General features: G+C 37.1%; 1 protein-coding gene across 1 annotated transcript in view; it reads right to left on the reverse strand.

The window, feature by feature from the left end:
- The window catches only part of zmat4a (zinc finger, matrin-type 4a), a 74,337-nt gene extending 66,055 nt beyond the window's left edge, over window positions 1-8,282 (reverse strand). The window contains exon 1 of the mRNA XM_079487603.1: window positions 7,744-8,282. Coding sequence (XP_079343729.1) covers window positions 7,744-7,830 — 87 coding nt within the window. The 5' untranslated portion in view covers window positions 7,831-8,282. The remainder of the gene's footprint in view (window positions 1-7,743) is intronic.
- Window positions 8,283-16,806: the final 8,524 nt, after the last annotated feature.

Below are 16,806 nucleotides of genomic sequence, written 5' to 3' on the forward strand. Positions count from 1 at the left end.
TGGACTTAAAGTTTATTTGGTCCATATAATGTAGTGTATACAGTTATATTAATGAAGAGACCATGTTAATGTAAATCATTATAAAAATATCAAATTCAGATGCTGGATGCAACACAATTGTTTTAATTAAATGCTTCTTTTCATCTTAATTTATAAAAACATTAAAACTTTTTCATTTAGGTAGTGAAACAAATGAGAGATGTACAACTGATGAGAGACGTACAACTGCTCACTTTTCATGACCTTTTTACCAAAGGTAGAGATTACTCTACTTTATTATTTGGGGGGATTAGTACTTTACTTGAGTCCAATTAAAAATGAATACTTGTAAATTGTAAGGAGTAAAAAGTACTTTTTGCTCCTTACAATTTTATTTATACTCAAAAAGTACTCACTTTTGGAGTTCACTTTCCACTATCTTGCCTTACTACTAATGAACCAATGAGATTAGTTTTTACATTCAATGAAATTGGCCAGACATGTTAATTTATCCTTTCGAAGTGACGTCATCTCACATCAATTACCACAATGCACAGCACCTTGCTTGACCTGGACCTGAGAAAAATAATCAGTGGAAGAAAATGAAGGAACACAATTCAGCTGCCAATACATTTCAAAATCCGCTACAGGATCAAGAGTAAGCGTGACCTTCTTGTAGAGGAATGAATAAGGATTCTTATAAGATGAAGTGTGTTCTTTGTCTCCCACTCACCAAGGAAATATTTGCCTATACCTTGATTCTAACAATTTTGAAAATCAGCTTCTGCTGAAGTTAAACCAGAGGTTTTACAACCTTGAGTAGCATGTTGCATATTAGTTTGATAGACTGCAAGGGTTAAATTAAATTAAATAAAATCGGTTCTAAAGCAGAATCAAACATTGCATGTGGTTCATTCACTTCATATTGTGAAAGATGAAATGCTTGAACAAGAATCTCTATAGTTTTATAGTTACATTTACTTTAACTGAGCTTTCCTGTATAGCTCAGAGAATTGCGTTTACAGTGCAAGGTTGTGGGTTGGATCCCAGGGCATTACAGATACCTATGTAAAATGCATAGGATAATGCAATGTAAGTGGCTTTGGATAAAAGCGTCTTCCAAATGCATAAATGTAAATGTAACTCAAGTACAATTTTAATGTGGTACTTTTTTACCTTTACTCGAGTATGTTTCTGGCCAGATAATTGTACTTTCACATGAGTAAATTTTTCACTCAGTACTTGTACTTTCACATGAGTAACATTTGTGAGTACATTTTACACCTCTGCTTTTTACACATGATAAAGCTAGAAAGGCCTTTATAAACTATATCACAGACTTTTGCAACACTTCATTAAATATAAGCCGGAAGTAAGTCTATTATACAAGTCAGCCCAAGGACAACAGAATAACAGATCAGGGAACACAAAAACAAATTTGAAAAAACTATATTGATGCATATAACATCCATTACCCCTAACAAAACAACACATTGTGAATAACTCCGAGTTAACAGGACTGTCAGAAGATACCTCTCAAGAAAACAAGATGAAGTAAAATAGAGAACAGTAACCTCGCTCTGTTCAGTGCCTGTCTGTTCTCTTCTGCTAATCTCTCTAATGCTCTGTTACATAAAGTTGTTTCGTTTCCCTGAAAGGAACACAAAAAATCTCCTCCTGGAGTGCTTATGGATAATTCAGAATTTGTGTCCACCATGAACAGAGATAATGAGAAAAAATAATCCTGCTTTACATTTTATCAACTCGACACCCCCAGCAACAGTTCTAGATGCCAAACACCAGGCGGGTCCACTCCTAACCCCCCAGATACCCACCTCTTCGTTTTCAAGATAAAGCGACAGAGGGGATTTTCTTACACAGCAGATGCCTCTGGTGCACAAGAACAAAGTACCTGTCTTTGCTGGACTAATGAATTATGGATGTTCCTGGACATGGGCTGTTATATGGATAAAGTACAACATGTTTTAAACCATCCTACAGAAGACAATGGTGTTATGTGTCCAGGGAATGTGGAAAACATCTGCTGTCGTGTGCAGAGGAGCAGGGAGATAAAATGTATTGTAGCGTGATGAGTAAAAATTGGTAACCGTCAGCAGTGACGGGTTCCTGACAGCTTATAATACTAATTTGTCATGGTGAGCTGACTTTCATGGAGAACATTAAGTTATAGAGATAAAAGTAATGGCCAATTTACACCAACAATGATAACTATAATGATAACCATATTACCACACATTTTTTATTCTTAGAATGTGTTTTTAGTGTTAATGGACTTTGAGAGTTTATTCAGTGAAGTGATCATTCTATGCTAAATAATACATAATCTTATTCCAAATGTTGTTTGAAGGCAACCAGCAATAGTTAGAACAGATCATGCATAGCACACAATCAAAAAGAAAGAAAGAAAAAATTTACCTAACGCAGGAAACACATACAGTACTCATCTGAAACATGATACAGTTTTTCAATGTCAGTTCAATTCTCAGAACAAGCACATAGTTCATTGTTTCTTCTCTGTGGCGAGCTGAAGGTCAAAACCATTCTCCTGTTCTAGTGCCTTAATTAGATGATTTGCTCATTCATATGGACCTCGAGAGCAAAAAAAGAAAACAAGAAGTACAGTCAAATACACTCTAAACCCGGTTTTTGTGTTAATGAAACATTTGAGTGGTCATTGCTTATTCTTTATATATGTTTTCAAAAAATGTTGTCACTGCTAATCTAATTCGTTCTTTGTATTACTGAGACAAAATATTTAAAAGTAAATATATTGTGATTTTAAAGGTCCTACTTTGGTTTATGGAGTGTCAAACAATAAGTTTATGCACAAGGCTTTCATTTTCTAATAATAGGCAGTTATTATTACCTTACTTCTTGACTGACTCTCAAACTAATCGTTCTGCGATTCATCTGTCTAAGCCCCCTTTCTGTCAGTTTACTCTGATCTAATTGGTCAGTTGGTCTAGTCTTCCACGTGCAGTGTCACAAATGGAACGTAGGCGGGCATTGTGACACAAATCCTACCTGGAAATGAATTTAGAATGACAGACGACTCGTTCGCATGATTCAGAGTCGAATCCTTTTTCCCCTGCCAATAATTGTGTTGTTCGTTAACTTTCGGCTTTAGAATTTGGCAGATTGCTTACATGAGGATGCAGTGGAACATAATGAATGGCAGTGAGTTGAATGCTCACTGCCTAGCTAATCTACAAGCAAAATACATCAAGCGTTGATCAACACAGTTATCGTCTAATTGAGATCTCTGATCTAAAAGAGGAAATGTTGGATAGCTGTGTTGAGACAAACAATACAAGTGTATAAGGCATATATCCTCAGAACACAATTAAAAACAATGTTTTCAATAAAACCTGAAACATTTGTGTCCCTTCTTTAAAGTCCAGGTAAGCTGAACTTAAAGGTTTAAAAAACTATTTTGACGACATACAATGATTTGATAACTTTGAATGGACGGACAGAACCCTCCATTTTTTATTTCTTAATTCTTGTTTTGAAGATAAAAATAGGTCCTATGGGTTTGGAATGACATGAAGGCAAGAAAATGACAACATTTTTGGATGAACTAACCTCATTCCAGCAGCAGTCATTACCAAATTCACACGTTCTGTCTGTGTCATTACAAGACTATTTCTTGAACATTATTGACGGCTTATGGCTATTTAATAAAATGTCTTGAATGTGCTCTGTTTAGGACATTCGCCAATTATGAGTAATTTCGCCAATGACTTTGGAAAACTCTTTGTGGAGCAGGCGGATATTGTGTTCCCATCTTCCCTTAGTCTGAATCCAGCCTCAATTAAGATCATTGATGGAATGCATCAAATACTTGCCAAAAACAGTATGCATTCTCTTTGGACTATTTGGTCATGCAGTATTGCATCTCAACTACTCTCAAGCTTAAAGACAATCTTTTTTTTTATTTAATGTGTGTCTAGGTTTGCTTACACAACCATTGTTTTACTTGTTTTTTGATTAACAATTTGAGTAAATTAAAGAGCTACCTGTTTTTGTCAACTAAAACTGTTTATTGCAATGGATTTTCACGCAATTTTCTAGTAAAGTCATCTAATTAAAAAGTGTTAAAGGTGTGGAGTCGGGGTGGTGGAGGGATGCTGAAAACAGTCGAGAGAATAAAGGTAAGACGGTTTGTCTATATTTATAGGGACTTCCTCTTATGCTGATTGGACAGATGATGAAATGGCTGATGACGTATAAATTGGATAAATTATTTGCACGCGCTCCTCCCGAACTTTGTTAATAACACATAATTTATTATTAGTCACCCTTAATGATTGACACAGTTTTTTATGTCACCAATAAAAAGTATTCAAAAGTGCCTGGCAACACAGTATTTAAAAAATAGATTTCTTTGTTCAAAGAAAGATATTTGGAAGAATGTCAGTACCCAAAGACATCTCAGCCCCCATTTACTGCTATAGTAATGAAAATAAATAGACTACTATGGGAGTCAATGGGGCATGATATCGGTTTGGTTACTGACATTGTTTCAACAATCTGTGTTTAGCAGAAAAATAAATGCAAGTTTGGAACAATCTGAGACTATCCCTAAAAAGTGCAGTGTTTTTTCTATTTCATTAAAAACAGCTAATCTGGACATCCAAGGTTTTGGAAGGACGGCAACAAAAAAAAACTGTACACTCGCATATGATAAGATATCAAGGGTTTTGGCAAACATGCAAAAATTATCTCAGGAACTCACATTATACAATACTAGCATATCTATCTGTTACCCACTTTAGAGTGAAAAAACAATGCTGTGTGCACCAATGCCGCACTGTAAATGAGGTGGGACAATTCAAATTCTCTCTTTCGTTCACCTAAGCACTGAATCAGCCAAAAGCCATAGAAAACATCAGGATAAAATGTGTCTTTTTGATTTAATTCCACATAAATCATGTTATGTAATAGTTAATTTTTACAATGTAATAGTTCAGTTACTAGAGTTCAGCTCATGTCTTTAAGGTGGCCACAATCTATTGCCTGAGTCGCAGGACAAAAACTGACCATGAGCACCAACAACTGGTTATGCTGTGTGCTAATTATTTAAAGCCAACATATTTTTCACTTTTAAAATTTGCATAGTGCTTTCATTCTCATACCAATTAAGAATATGACACAGAATTTAAGCAGATGACAAAGTAGAATCGGGGTTTTGTGTCTGGTAGGCCATATTATAAATGACACAATTAGTAAACTTGTGAATTAGAAAACCCATTTTCCTAATCACACTAGAACCTCACTGACTAGAAACATGCATGAGAACAAGCCAATAATAATGCTAATGAGAAATAACACACTTTATTGTGAGTGATATGTCTTATGTTGAATAAAAAAAGAATTATTTGAATATACTGTAGGTCTAGATTCTTTTTTCAGTAAAAAGAACAAGGCATATATATATATATATATATATATATATATGTGTGTATTAAAAATTCGGTATAATGATCTAAACCTCATCTTTACTACAAATTTTTTGTCAGCGTAAATAGAGAGAAGATGAAGATAATATCATGTCCCTGAGCTTTAGCAAGGCATTTTTCTCTCCATAAGCTTCTCAAGAATCGTGGGTTTTGAAGCTCCCAGTGGATAAACAGTATTGGAAAGGCACTGGCCTGTCACAGCTGGCTCACAAGCCCTGAGAAATGAATTATGATGCTCTTTCCTGCTAAAGAAGGCCATGCATTTCTCTTTAAAACTAAAACTTCAGGCAAAGTGTGTTTCAACTGTTCTTATTTTAATGAATTATGATGCATAATAAATTATGCATCATGATCTGCACAACAGCTCTTTGAATTCTCAATTACTGTGATTTTATCACGCAGTAAACAATGTATGAAGTTTAAGGCAGTCCATTAGCAAAGATAGGACAGTCTACTAAAATGAATCTCAACAGAAAATGCTTTTGTATGACAGGCTCCTACAAGGCTGAGATTACCCTTTGCACAGGATTGAGTGTTTTTTTAAGAACCAGCAGTAATTCGGAGATTAAGAGTCTACACTAACAGGGCCACCTTGTGGTGCAGATGTACCGTTTCGCAGAATAATTAAACCACACACGAAAAGCATTGCAATTTCACTGTCCCTTATACTGACAAAATGACAAATTTTTTAAAGTGTGTCATAAAGCAGTCAGGGTGGCATGCATGCAAAAGCAGAAGCAAAAAACACGTCAAATAAATAAACATTGAAGTTCTTATACTCCCTTATCGCTAAAAAGCATACAACAGCGGGACAGTTCAGACATATTTGCAAACATAATTGAAGGGATTCAAACTCTTTCCTTACACAGTTTTCTACTGTCTAGAAGGAGGCAGAGAATGCTAATTTGTTAACACACCATAATAACAGAAATCAAAGATGAGCCTCTTCCCTCTGCAAAGGAAAACAGCGTCAAGAAAACATCAATAATTCATATCTTCTCTACTCTGCTCTACAAACTGTTGATCCGACAAGCTTGTTAGAAAGTACAGTTACAGATTACATAGATGGATGATGATAAGTGGCACTTAAAATACTCTATTTGACTATATGGTTATAATTTATTACACTCAAATTGACATGTTTTAATATAAAAACACATCTACCTGCTAAAAGAAATTATTTAGTCAGTGACAGAACAAATCTATCCAGGGTTAAACATGAGTATAACATCTTACTACAAAGACAGATCTGATTTTATGTCACGTATTTCGAGGAATATGAAAGAGAATATTAATGCTGCCATTGTTCTGCATAAAGATGATGTAAGCAGCACCTGGAGAATTAACTTTAAAGGAACAGTCTCTCATTCCAAAACAACTTATCACATTTTTGGGCATATTTTGATTAAAAAAAGAGTATTCTCAAGTTTACAAAAGGTGTACAACATTCTGCCCCTCGTTTATGATTTTTTCGGATTCACTTTAAAAGCGTATTAAACGTCAGCTGCTGTAAAGTAAAAACAAGATTATTCAGCAACAACATATTTGTGAAATACTTTGTTTAACTCTTTTCCCATGTATTAAAAATACATTACAACTATTTTATATAATACCTGCGCAATCTAAATAATTTGTTTTTGAAGTTACAGGACAGTTAGTTTCAGCATCCACGACAGCGTCACAGGGGCATCCGTAATTCTCATCTCAGTAAATGACACACATCAGAACAGGTGAAAATGAAGATCAAAGCGTGCTTGACTGCAAAAAAAGACTACCCGCTTCAACGGGATTTTCGAGATTATACAGGGATGCATAATTTATCATTTTCGGCGAATAAAACAGCTGTCAGGTTAAAGAAACCGAGTGCCATCAATCAAGACACGAAGCAAGTACAACTCGAGCAACGAGTGTCTTTTCAGTGTCATCTTCGCATCTCGCAACATCAAAGACATTAAAGAAACGAAAGGCTGCACAGATTTGGGATGCGAGTCACTGTACGTTGACATGAAGTGCATCTAGTTTCTCATGTTGCACTGTACGGTCTCCCTCTTCATGTAAACATCACACCACGCGACACATTGTTGCCGAGCTCGAGCAAAGACTACCACCTCACGCTCCTTTCGCAGCGTCACAAAGACATATTACAGTACGGCCATGCAGTACATTCATGTGTTTGACAAGTATAAAAGAATGTACAAAAAATATATAAAGGTTATCTCTGCATCAACGCACTCCGTTAAATACACTCGCGCTGACTTTGGCTTCATTTATTAAAACATACCTGTAACTCTACGCTGTAGCCCTGGTATAAGTGCGTTGGATACACAGTCAAATGGTGTTGCACTTGGAGGGACAAGGTGTAATCCATTGACTATGTGATGTAGACGCGTTTGTAGAAGAGGATGCTCGTGTGCCTGCGGTCCTTAGTTCAATTGCAGAGCGTTCCCCGCCCCGCTCTCCTTCATTGGCTGACCGACAGGAGTAGTTTTTTCCTGCAGTAGTGACGGTACAAGATGGTATAAATAACAAGAGGGTAGTGCACAAATTAGAAAGACTTGCTTGAAGGTGATGCTGACTTAGATTGATTGTCCACAGCTTGTTATGCACTGTTGTTACACAGTATATATGCAAACGCCTCACTTTTTAAAACAAAACAACACAGCATACACCTATTTGAATATTCTTTTCGTATCAGGTGTTTAGACTAGAAAATACACATTTGTTTTTGTCAAACTGTTATCATTAAAGTCACCATGAAACGGAAGTTGCGATTGAGTTATTTTCCGTATCAAGACGTGGATCAGAGTGAAACGGTTTCTGAAATTAGAAAACAATGTAGGGCGGGGCTTTATTTTAGCACTTCCCTTTTTGATTGGTTTGTTGTAAATTGGGACTGGAGGGGGGGCTAAAAATGCCTGGCCATTGGACAGTCAGTATAGTCTTGCCTCTTTTTTGTTGCTGACGTCATGTGGTGAAGAGTTTTTGTTCAGAGGGAGAGAGCGCCTTAACGTTTTTGATTAGATCACAAGTGCAAATAAATAAATAAATAACAATGGTGTGCACGGATACATCATTTATAATAGTCACTGCAACACTGTCTAAAACACTTCGAATTTTCATGTTTGATTGGATGGTGACGTTAACCTTGTAATAATTCGTGTTTGCATTTACATTTCTAAGGGCAAGTGTTTGCCCCGATAGTCCTAAAGTTGTTTTCACCCTGAAAAAATCCATTGACCTTAAGAGTAAATCTTGATTATGATTTGAAGTGATGCCAGGCTGCGTGGGAAGCGGTTCATCAGGATGACACTAACAGGAATGTGCCTTTAGGCTAAACTCTACTTTGGGATCCTTTGCAAAACAGCAAAGAATCACTTTTGTTATTGAGCAGTCAAATAACTTAGCACTTTTCTATCCAAATAAAATATACTATTTTTTAAGGAGGAAAGGCAAAATGCAAATCATGCCTGGTGGCCATGAGGTCCCAAACTTTCAAAATGTTAGTTTCTTTATACTATCCTCAATTAGCTTCAAAACTATATTTTAATAAATCTCAATAAGGATTACGTTGTCATTTTATAAGATATTCCATCCACAAACCAAAATGATCACATCTGATTAGTAAATTTAAGGTTTGTATCCCCTTTATACATCACACTAAATATGTAAATGTAATGCTTTGGCGACATTTAAAACAAAGGTTGACACACATTTGAGTGGATAGATTATCACAGAGTATTTTATCGGAAACACCCATATCTTCCTAAAATCATTTAAATAACCTAGTACAGTGCGTTTTATAAAGGAAAAAACTAATATTCTGCAAAATTTTCATCGTATGTCCATGTATATAATATGTGTGCATATATATATTTTATATTTATGTGTTTGGTAATGCCCATACATTCTTGTTTCTAATAACCTAATCATATAATAGACTCCTCTATTACAATAAAAGACTTCAGCCTACTTATCATTCCCACAGCAAACTATTCTGAGATTCTGACGAATGCCTGGGAGGAAAAGCTCCTGTGGATTGTATATTCTTTTCTTCTGTTCTCATTCCATTCTTAGGCTTATGGCGGACTGCAATTTATGTTCCCATCAGCTCATTTACATTCTCTACAGGAATTCTGGGTAAATAGGCATCTAGAATTTAAAAGCTGCTTTCTGCGTGACTTTCACAGTTAAATGGCCTTACCACCTCATACCATCATAATAAATCACCAAAGCGATCAAAGCAGTCATGGTGAATTGAGACTGCATTGTGGTGTGAGGTACGAAGCAATTAAAAACTCTTTAAAATACAAGTCCTGAAATGGAAAATGTGGCTGATAACTTTAGCTAAAACAATGATCCATTATTAACATAGCTGCCAATGGTTAATAAACGCAGATTTCAGTATTGTTTACTTGGTGGTTATTGCCATGCATTGTATTTCATCCTCCATCTGGTGCTTTTTTCATGAGCTGTTCATAGAGAGGAAACTATAAAGGCTTGTACACAGTGTGGAACCATTCTTTTGTGCTGAAGTTACTTTTCCCTGCCAGAATCAAATGTGACATGTCAGGGCCTGGGGTCCATCATGGATGACAGCCATTGTTCTTTTTATTTTTGTGTAAGCTAGGGAAAGGGGTCATTTAGAAAGTCATTATTCTGACTTGGTCTTAAAAGTGTAAGCAAATGATTCCTTCACATATGATGTTTAATCAGAACTAATCACATCAATTTATTGCCAACAATACAGTTACAATGGGACATTTCATTTGCTTGACTGAAACAGCGGGTACCGTTTGTGAGCTCAATAAGATGAATCTTACATGCATAGCTTACACTGGAATTGTGGTCTCTTAGCTCTGTTAATGGGTTTATTTGACAAAGCCTCCTAGACAAGACAAGAAAACATGTGGAGATCAGGTTTATTCCTCCATCCAGGCTTTAGGCAAATTCACCTTAAAAGTTAAACTTGTGTTCTGCTTCAGAGCCACTGCACAGCTCTTTGCCTGAGCTCACACACATTTTCACACATGCACGCACTCTTTCGGATACAGTACAAGCGCCCATAGACACACACTGAGAGGCACACACACATATTCACATACCAGTTTCCATACGGCCGCGGCTGAGGGGGAAACCAAGGTCACCTCCAGTGATGTCACAGCTTCTTCCTTAGGCAACTCCAGTCTCCCAACACAAACACAGAGAAAATAAAAAGGAGAGATGGGGGATGGGAAGCGACTAGTCGTCCATCCTCTAGGGACATTTTCCATGCTTAAAGATGCAACAAAGCTTGTAATGCAGGATTTAGCCGACAGTTCTAGTGCACAATGCACATAATAAGGCCCATAACATTCAAGACACACTCAACAAATGATGTCATTTTGCAGTGAATTTGACACTAAAGGTGTTTCTGGGAGGGGAGAACAATGTCAAGAAGAAAATCTTACTATCAAGAAGTATATTGCCCCCAACACACATTTTTTATGTTCTACGAATACACCTGTGGGAATGTTAAAATTTGCTATAAAATGTCATGTTTTTATTATACAGCAGAGATGTTGAGCTGAGAAGCTGAAGGAAGCTAACTAGACCTCATTTTGGTGCGCTGTGGTTTCGTGCTGATCTGGGGTCAGTTCGGAAAATGTAAACCTGGATAAAGAATCTCTGGTGTCCTGAAGAAAAACTTGTATATTCTCAGAATTTGGTTTTCAATTTAAAGGAGGAAGTCTTATCATTGGCTTCTTCTGGGAGCCTGTCAGTCATTTATCCACACTTTTTTAAAGTTTGATAAGTGGTAAGGGTGAATGAATATGCCCTATGTAATGATGTGAGGTGATGTGATTTTTCTTCCTCTGACACCACTCCAACTGTGCAGCAGTAGTGCAGGAGAATCAAGCCCTTGTGAAATTGAGGTCACACAGCTGCGAGCTCTTTTGTGTGCTACTAGTGATTCCTAAGGTTGTGAAAGGCAAGGACAGACAATAATAGTGTTTATGTATTTTGAAGTTTTGGATAATATATGTGGGAGCACAAATTGATCATATTTAATAATCTGACTACATAAGGCCTACTTTAAAATCCTGCTCCACGTAGATCAAAGTGTATTTTATTATAACAAAAAAATTGTTAACCAAATATTATTATTGTTAACTGTTATAATTTTACAAGTCAGTTAAACTTGAAAATACAAATCTTTCTAGCCTCCAGTAGTTGAGCAAACCAGTAATAAAAATGAAATGAAAAACACAAACAAGTGGTGCAGGTTTTACACGCTTTATTGTTTCTAACCAGTTTTATTGATTTGCACATGCGTTTTACATTATTTATCCTAATGTTAAAGCTGGGTTTGATTTCAACCTGCACAAGGTCATTGAGCATCAGAACCTAGGCCATTTCTCAATACCAAGTTTGCAGAGTCCGGACTTGCATCCTTCCAAGATGGGACTTGGCAAGTTCGACTCAGAAGAATGAACTCCCAAAGACACAAGAAGGCACGTCCAGTTATTCTACAAATGGAACAGCCGCGTACTTGATAGTGCAGCTAAGCACCTCATGCTTCAATCAGCGTCATTGTAACGAGGCTGAATCCAGCTTCTTATTCGCAGTTTCTTATTGACGCTTTCCGTTCCACCTTAAAAACTGTGAGATATGCCAACTTCAGGGGCCAATAACTCCAAAATGCTACAGTTAAAATGTCTGTTTTTTGGCCAGGTGGTAGTCAAGGATACTGGGTATAGCCCCTATGTTGACATTTCAACGCACCCTTAAAGGTTCTCGAGATGTAGCACCTCAAAATGTCCCATAGGTGCAACGGCCCATTGAAGAGTACTGTGAAATATGCAGAATTCATGAGTCCATAACTTCAAAATGCTACAGTAAAATTGTCTGCTTTTTGGCTAGGTGGTAGTCAAGGATACTGGGTATAACCTATATGTAGAACTTTTAACGCATCCTTAAAGGTTCTCGAGATGTAGTACCTCAAAATGTCCCATAGGTGCATTTGCCGATTGAAGAGTACTGTGAAATATGCCAACTTCAGGGGTCAATAACTTCAAAATGCTACAGTAAAATTGTCTGCTTTTTGGCCAGGGGGTAGTCAAGGATACTGGGTATAACCTATATGTAGAACTTTTAACGCATCCTTAAAGGTTCTCGAGATGTAGTACCTCAAAATGTCCCATAGGTGCATTTACCGATTGAAGAGTACTGTGAAATATGCCAACTTCAGGGGTCAATAACTTCAAAATGCTACAGTAAAATTGTCTGCTTTTTGGCTAGGTGGTAGTCAAGGATACTGGGTATAACCTATATGTAGAACTTTTAACGCTTCCTTAAAGGTTCTCGAGATGTAGTACCTCAAAATGTCCCATAGGTGCATTTGCCGATTGAAGAGTACTGTGAAATATGCCAACTTCAGGGGTCAATAACTCTAAAATGCTACAGTAAAATTGTCTGCTTTTTGGCCAGGTGGTAGTCAAGGATACTGGGTATAACCTATATGTAGAACTTTTAACGCATCCTTAAAGGTTCTCGAGATGTAGCACCTCAAAATGTCCCATAGGTGCAACGGCCCATTGAAGAGTACTGTGAAATATGTAGAATTCATGGGTCCATAACTTCAAAATGCTACAGTAAAAATGTCTGCTTTTTGGCTAGGTGGTAGTCAAGGATACTGGGTATAACCTATATGTAGAACTTTTAACGCATCCTTAAAGGTTCTCGAGATGTAGTACCTCAAAATGTCCCATAGGTGCATTTGCCGATTGAAGAGTACTGTGAAATATGCCAACTTCAGGGGTCAATAACTTCAAAATGCTACAGTAAAATTGTCTGCTTTTTGGCCAGGGGGTAGTCAAGGATACTGGGTATAACCTATATGTAGAACTTTTAACGCATCCTTAAAGGTTCTCGAGATGTAGTATCTCAAAATGTCCCATATGTGCATTTGCCGATTGAAGAGTACTGTGAAATATGCCAACTTCAGGGGTCAATAACTTCAAAATGCTACAGTAAAATTGTCTGCTTTTTGGCTAGGTGGTAGTCAAGGATACTGGGTATAACCTATATGTAGAACTTTTAACGCTTCCTTAAAGGTTCTCGAGATGTAGTACCTCAAAATGTCCCATAGGTGCATTTGCCGATTGAAGAGTACTGTGAAATATGCCAACTTCAGGGGTCAATAACTCTAAAATGCTACAGTAAAATTGTCTGCTTTTTGGCCAGGTGGTAGTCAAGGATACTGGGTATAACCTATATGTAGAACTTTTAACGCATCCTTAAAGGTTCTCGAGATGTAGCACCTCAAAATGTCCCATAGGTGCAACGGCCCATTGAAGAGTACTGTGAAATATGTAGAATTCATGGGTCCATAACTTCAAAATGCTACAGTAAAAATGTCTGCTTTTTGGCTAGGTGGTAGTCAAGGATACTGGGTATAACCTATATGTAGAACTTTTAACGCATCCTTAAAGGTTCTCGAGATGTAGTACCTCAAAATGTCCCATAGGTGCATTTGCCGATTGAAGAGTACTGTGAAATATGCCAACTTCAGGGGTCAATAACTTCAAAATGCTACAGTAAAATTGTCTGCTTTTTGGCCAGGGGGTAGTCAAGGATACTGGGTATAACCTATATGTAGAACTTTTAACGCATCCTTAAAGGTTCTCGAGATGTAGTATCTCAAAATGTCCCATATGTGCATTTGCCGATTGAAGAGTACTGTGAAATATGCCAACTTCAGGGGTCAATAACTTCAAAATGCTACAGTAAAATTGTCTGCTTTTTGGCTAGGTGGTAGTCAAGGATACTGGGTATAACCTATATGTAGAACTTTTAACGCTTCCTTAAAGGTTCTCGAGATGTAGTACCTCAAAATGTCCCATAGGTGCATTTGCCGATTGAAGAGTACTGTGAAATATGCCAACTTCAGGGGTCAATAACTCTAAAATGCTACAGTAAAATTGTCTGCTTTTTGGCCAGGTGGTAGTCAAGGATACTGGGTATAACCTATATGTAGAACTTTTAACGCATCCTTAAAGGTTCTCGAGATGTAGTACCTCAAAATGTCCCATAGGTGCATTTGCCGATTGAAGAGTACTGTGAAATATGCCAACTTCAGGGGTCAATAACTCCAAAATGCTACAGTAAAATTGTCTGCTTTTTGGCCAGGTGGTAGTCAAGGATACTGGGTATAACCCTTATGTGGAACTTTTAACGCATCCTTAAAGGTTCTCGAGATGTAGTACCTCAAAATGTCCCATATGTGCATTTGCCGATTGAAGAGTACTGTGAAATATGCAGAATTCATGGGTCCATAACTTCAAAATGCTACAGTAAAAATGTCTGCTTTTTGGCTAGGTGGTAGTCAAGGATACTGGGTATAACCTATATGTAGAACTTTTAACGCATCCTTAAAGGTTCTCGAGTGTAGCACCTCAAAATGTCCCATAGGTGCATTTGCCGATTGAAGAGTACTGTGAAATATGCAGAATTCATGGGTCCATAACTTCAAAATGCTACAGTAAAAATGTCTGCTTTTTGGCTAGGTGGTAGTCAAGGATACTGGGTATAACCTATATGTAGAACTTTTAACGCATCCTTAAAGGTTCTCGAGTGTAGCACCTCAAAATGTCCCATAGGTGCATTTGCCGATTGAAGAGTACTGTGAAATATGCAGAATTCATGGGTCCATAACTTCAAAATGCTACAGTAAAAATGTCTGCTTTTTGGCTAGGTGGTAGTCAAGGATACTGGGTATAGCCCTTATGTGGAACTTTTAACGCATCCTTAAAGTTTCTCGAGATGTAGCACCTCATAATGTCCCAATAACCCCATAATGTTAGAGTAAAACTGTCTGTTTTGACGGTAGACATCAAGACAAGGTATAACCTAGCTGTGGAACTTTTAACGCACCATCAAAGACATGCTTGTACAAAAACACATTTTCAAACAAGTTTACATAAATGTATATACATGTAACTGCATAGCAGTAATATACGCAATGGCTTAGACCAACAAGAGTATAATAAATTGTATAAGAGCAGTGGATCAGAAAAAAATTAGAATAAGCTTTATTTTCCAATTGTGCACACACAGACATGCAACGTGTTGTGGTTTCAGGAGCTCAGAATGAAAAAATACAGTATAGACAAACACAGGAAATGGAAAAAATAAATATATAAAATAAAAATAAAATACATCAATGATGAAAATAATTAATTTACATAAGAGGTAAGAGGGACAGTTAATTATTGATATGCAAAGTATAACAAAACGGTGTATACTATGCTTTTTACAAATATACACATCATTTACTTAATTATGCATAAACCGTATTGCATCTTCACTAGAATATTGCACTTTCAAACTTGTAGGTACTTTTGGATATGATTAATATTCTTTGCGGAGATATCCTGCCTAAAAAACGGTTCTATCAAAGTAATATAGAGAATGATAAGGGGAGTGGGTGATGGAGGTTCCACGTGAAGTTCACGTTCATCTCAAGGGGGATTCAGCATGTCATGACTTAGACAGCAAGCAGCATCCCATCCTCTGTGCACTCTCTCAAACACACACATACGCTCGCGCGCACACACACACACGCGCGCACGCACGCACGCACACACACACACACACAACACCCGCGCGCGCACACATAAAAAGTTTTTATTTTAAAAACGTAAAAGAAACGAAACGCGAGATGATCCCTAAGCTAAGCGTGAATAAGAAACTGGAAAAGCGGATGCTTCGCGTTTTTAAGGTGGAACGGAAAGCGTCAATAAGAAACTGCGAATAAGAAGCTGGATTCAGCCTCGTGTCATTGTATATATTTTCGTTTTTTATCTTTAGTGTACATATTAAATGTAATTAGAAAAACGTGTGTGGAAATTATACAGCTTTGAAGTCTAAACAACTATACTCTCGCCTCAAAAACTACATTTCGTGACATAAAAACAATAGTATTTCCAAATGAATTACTTACAGTTTTGCGTTCTCTCTTCCGCCATTAGTCAATTCTGGGTTATGTCCCGGATCAAGTCCGCACAAGTCACCTCCCTATGCAACCTTGATAAAAGGGGCGGAGCAAGAACAGATCCAGGGACTTGAACTCAACTGTACTCAGCTAGATATGAACTTTGATTTGGAACAGTACTTGGGCTGCTTCTGATGACGTCTCATAAGTCCATAAGTAGTACAGATAAGGACGCATTTTGAGAAACGGCCTCTAGTCTTACTCTGTGTCGCTTGTATGCTCACAACAACGCAACATTTTAATAATGTAAGAAAGTTAGTCTTCTTTGTGTCTCTTATCAGTTTCTTGAACTTCCAAGTGTACTGTTTAAGT

Source organism: Barbatula barbatula, assembly GCF_947034865.1.
Source record: "Barbatula barbatula genome assembly, chromosome: 2".
Lineage (NCBI taxonomy): Eukaryota > Metazoa > Chordata > Actinopteri > Cypriniformes > Nemacheilidae > Barbatula > Barbatula barbatula.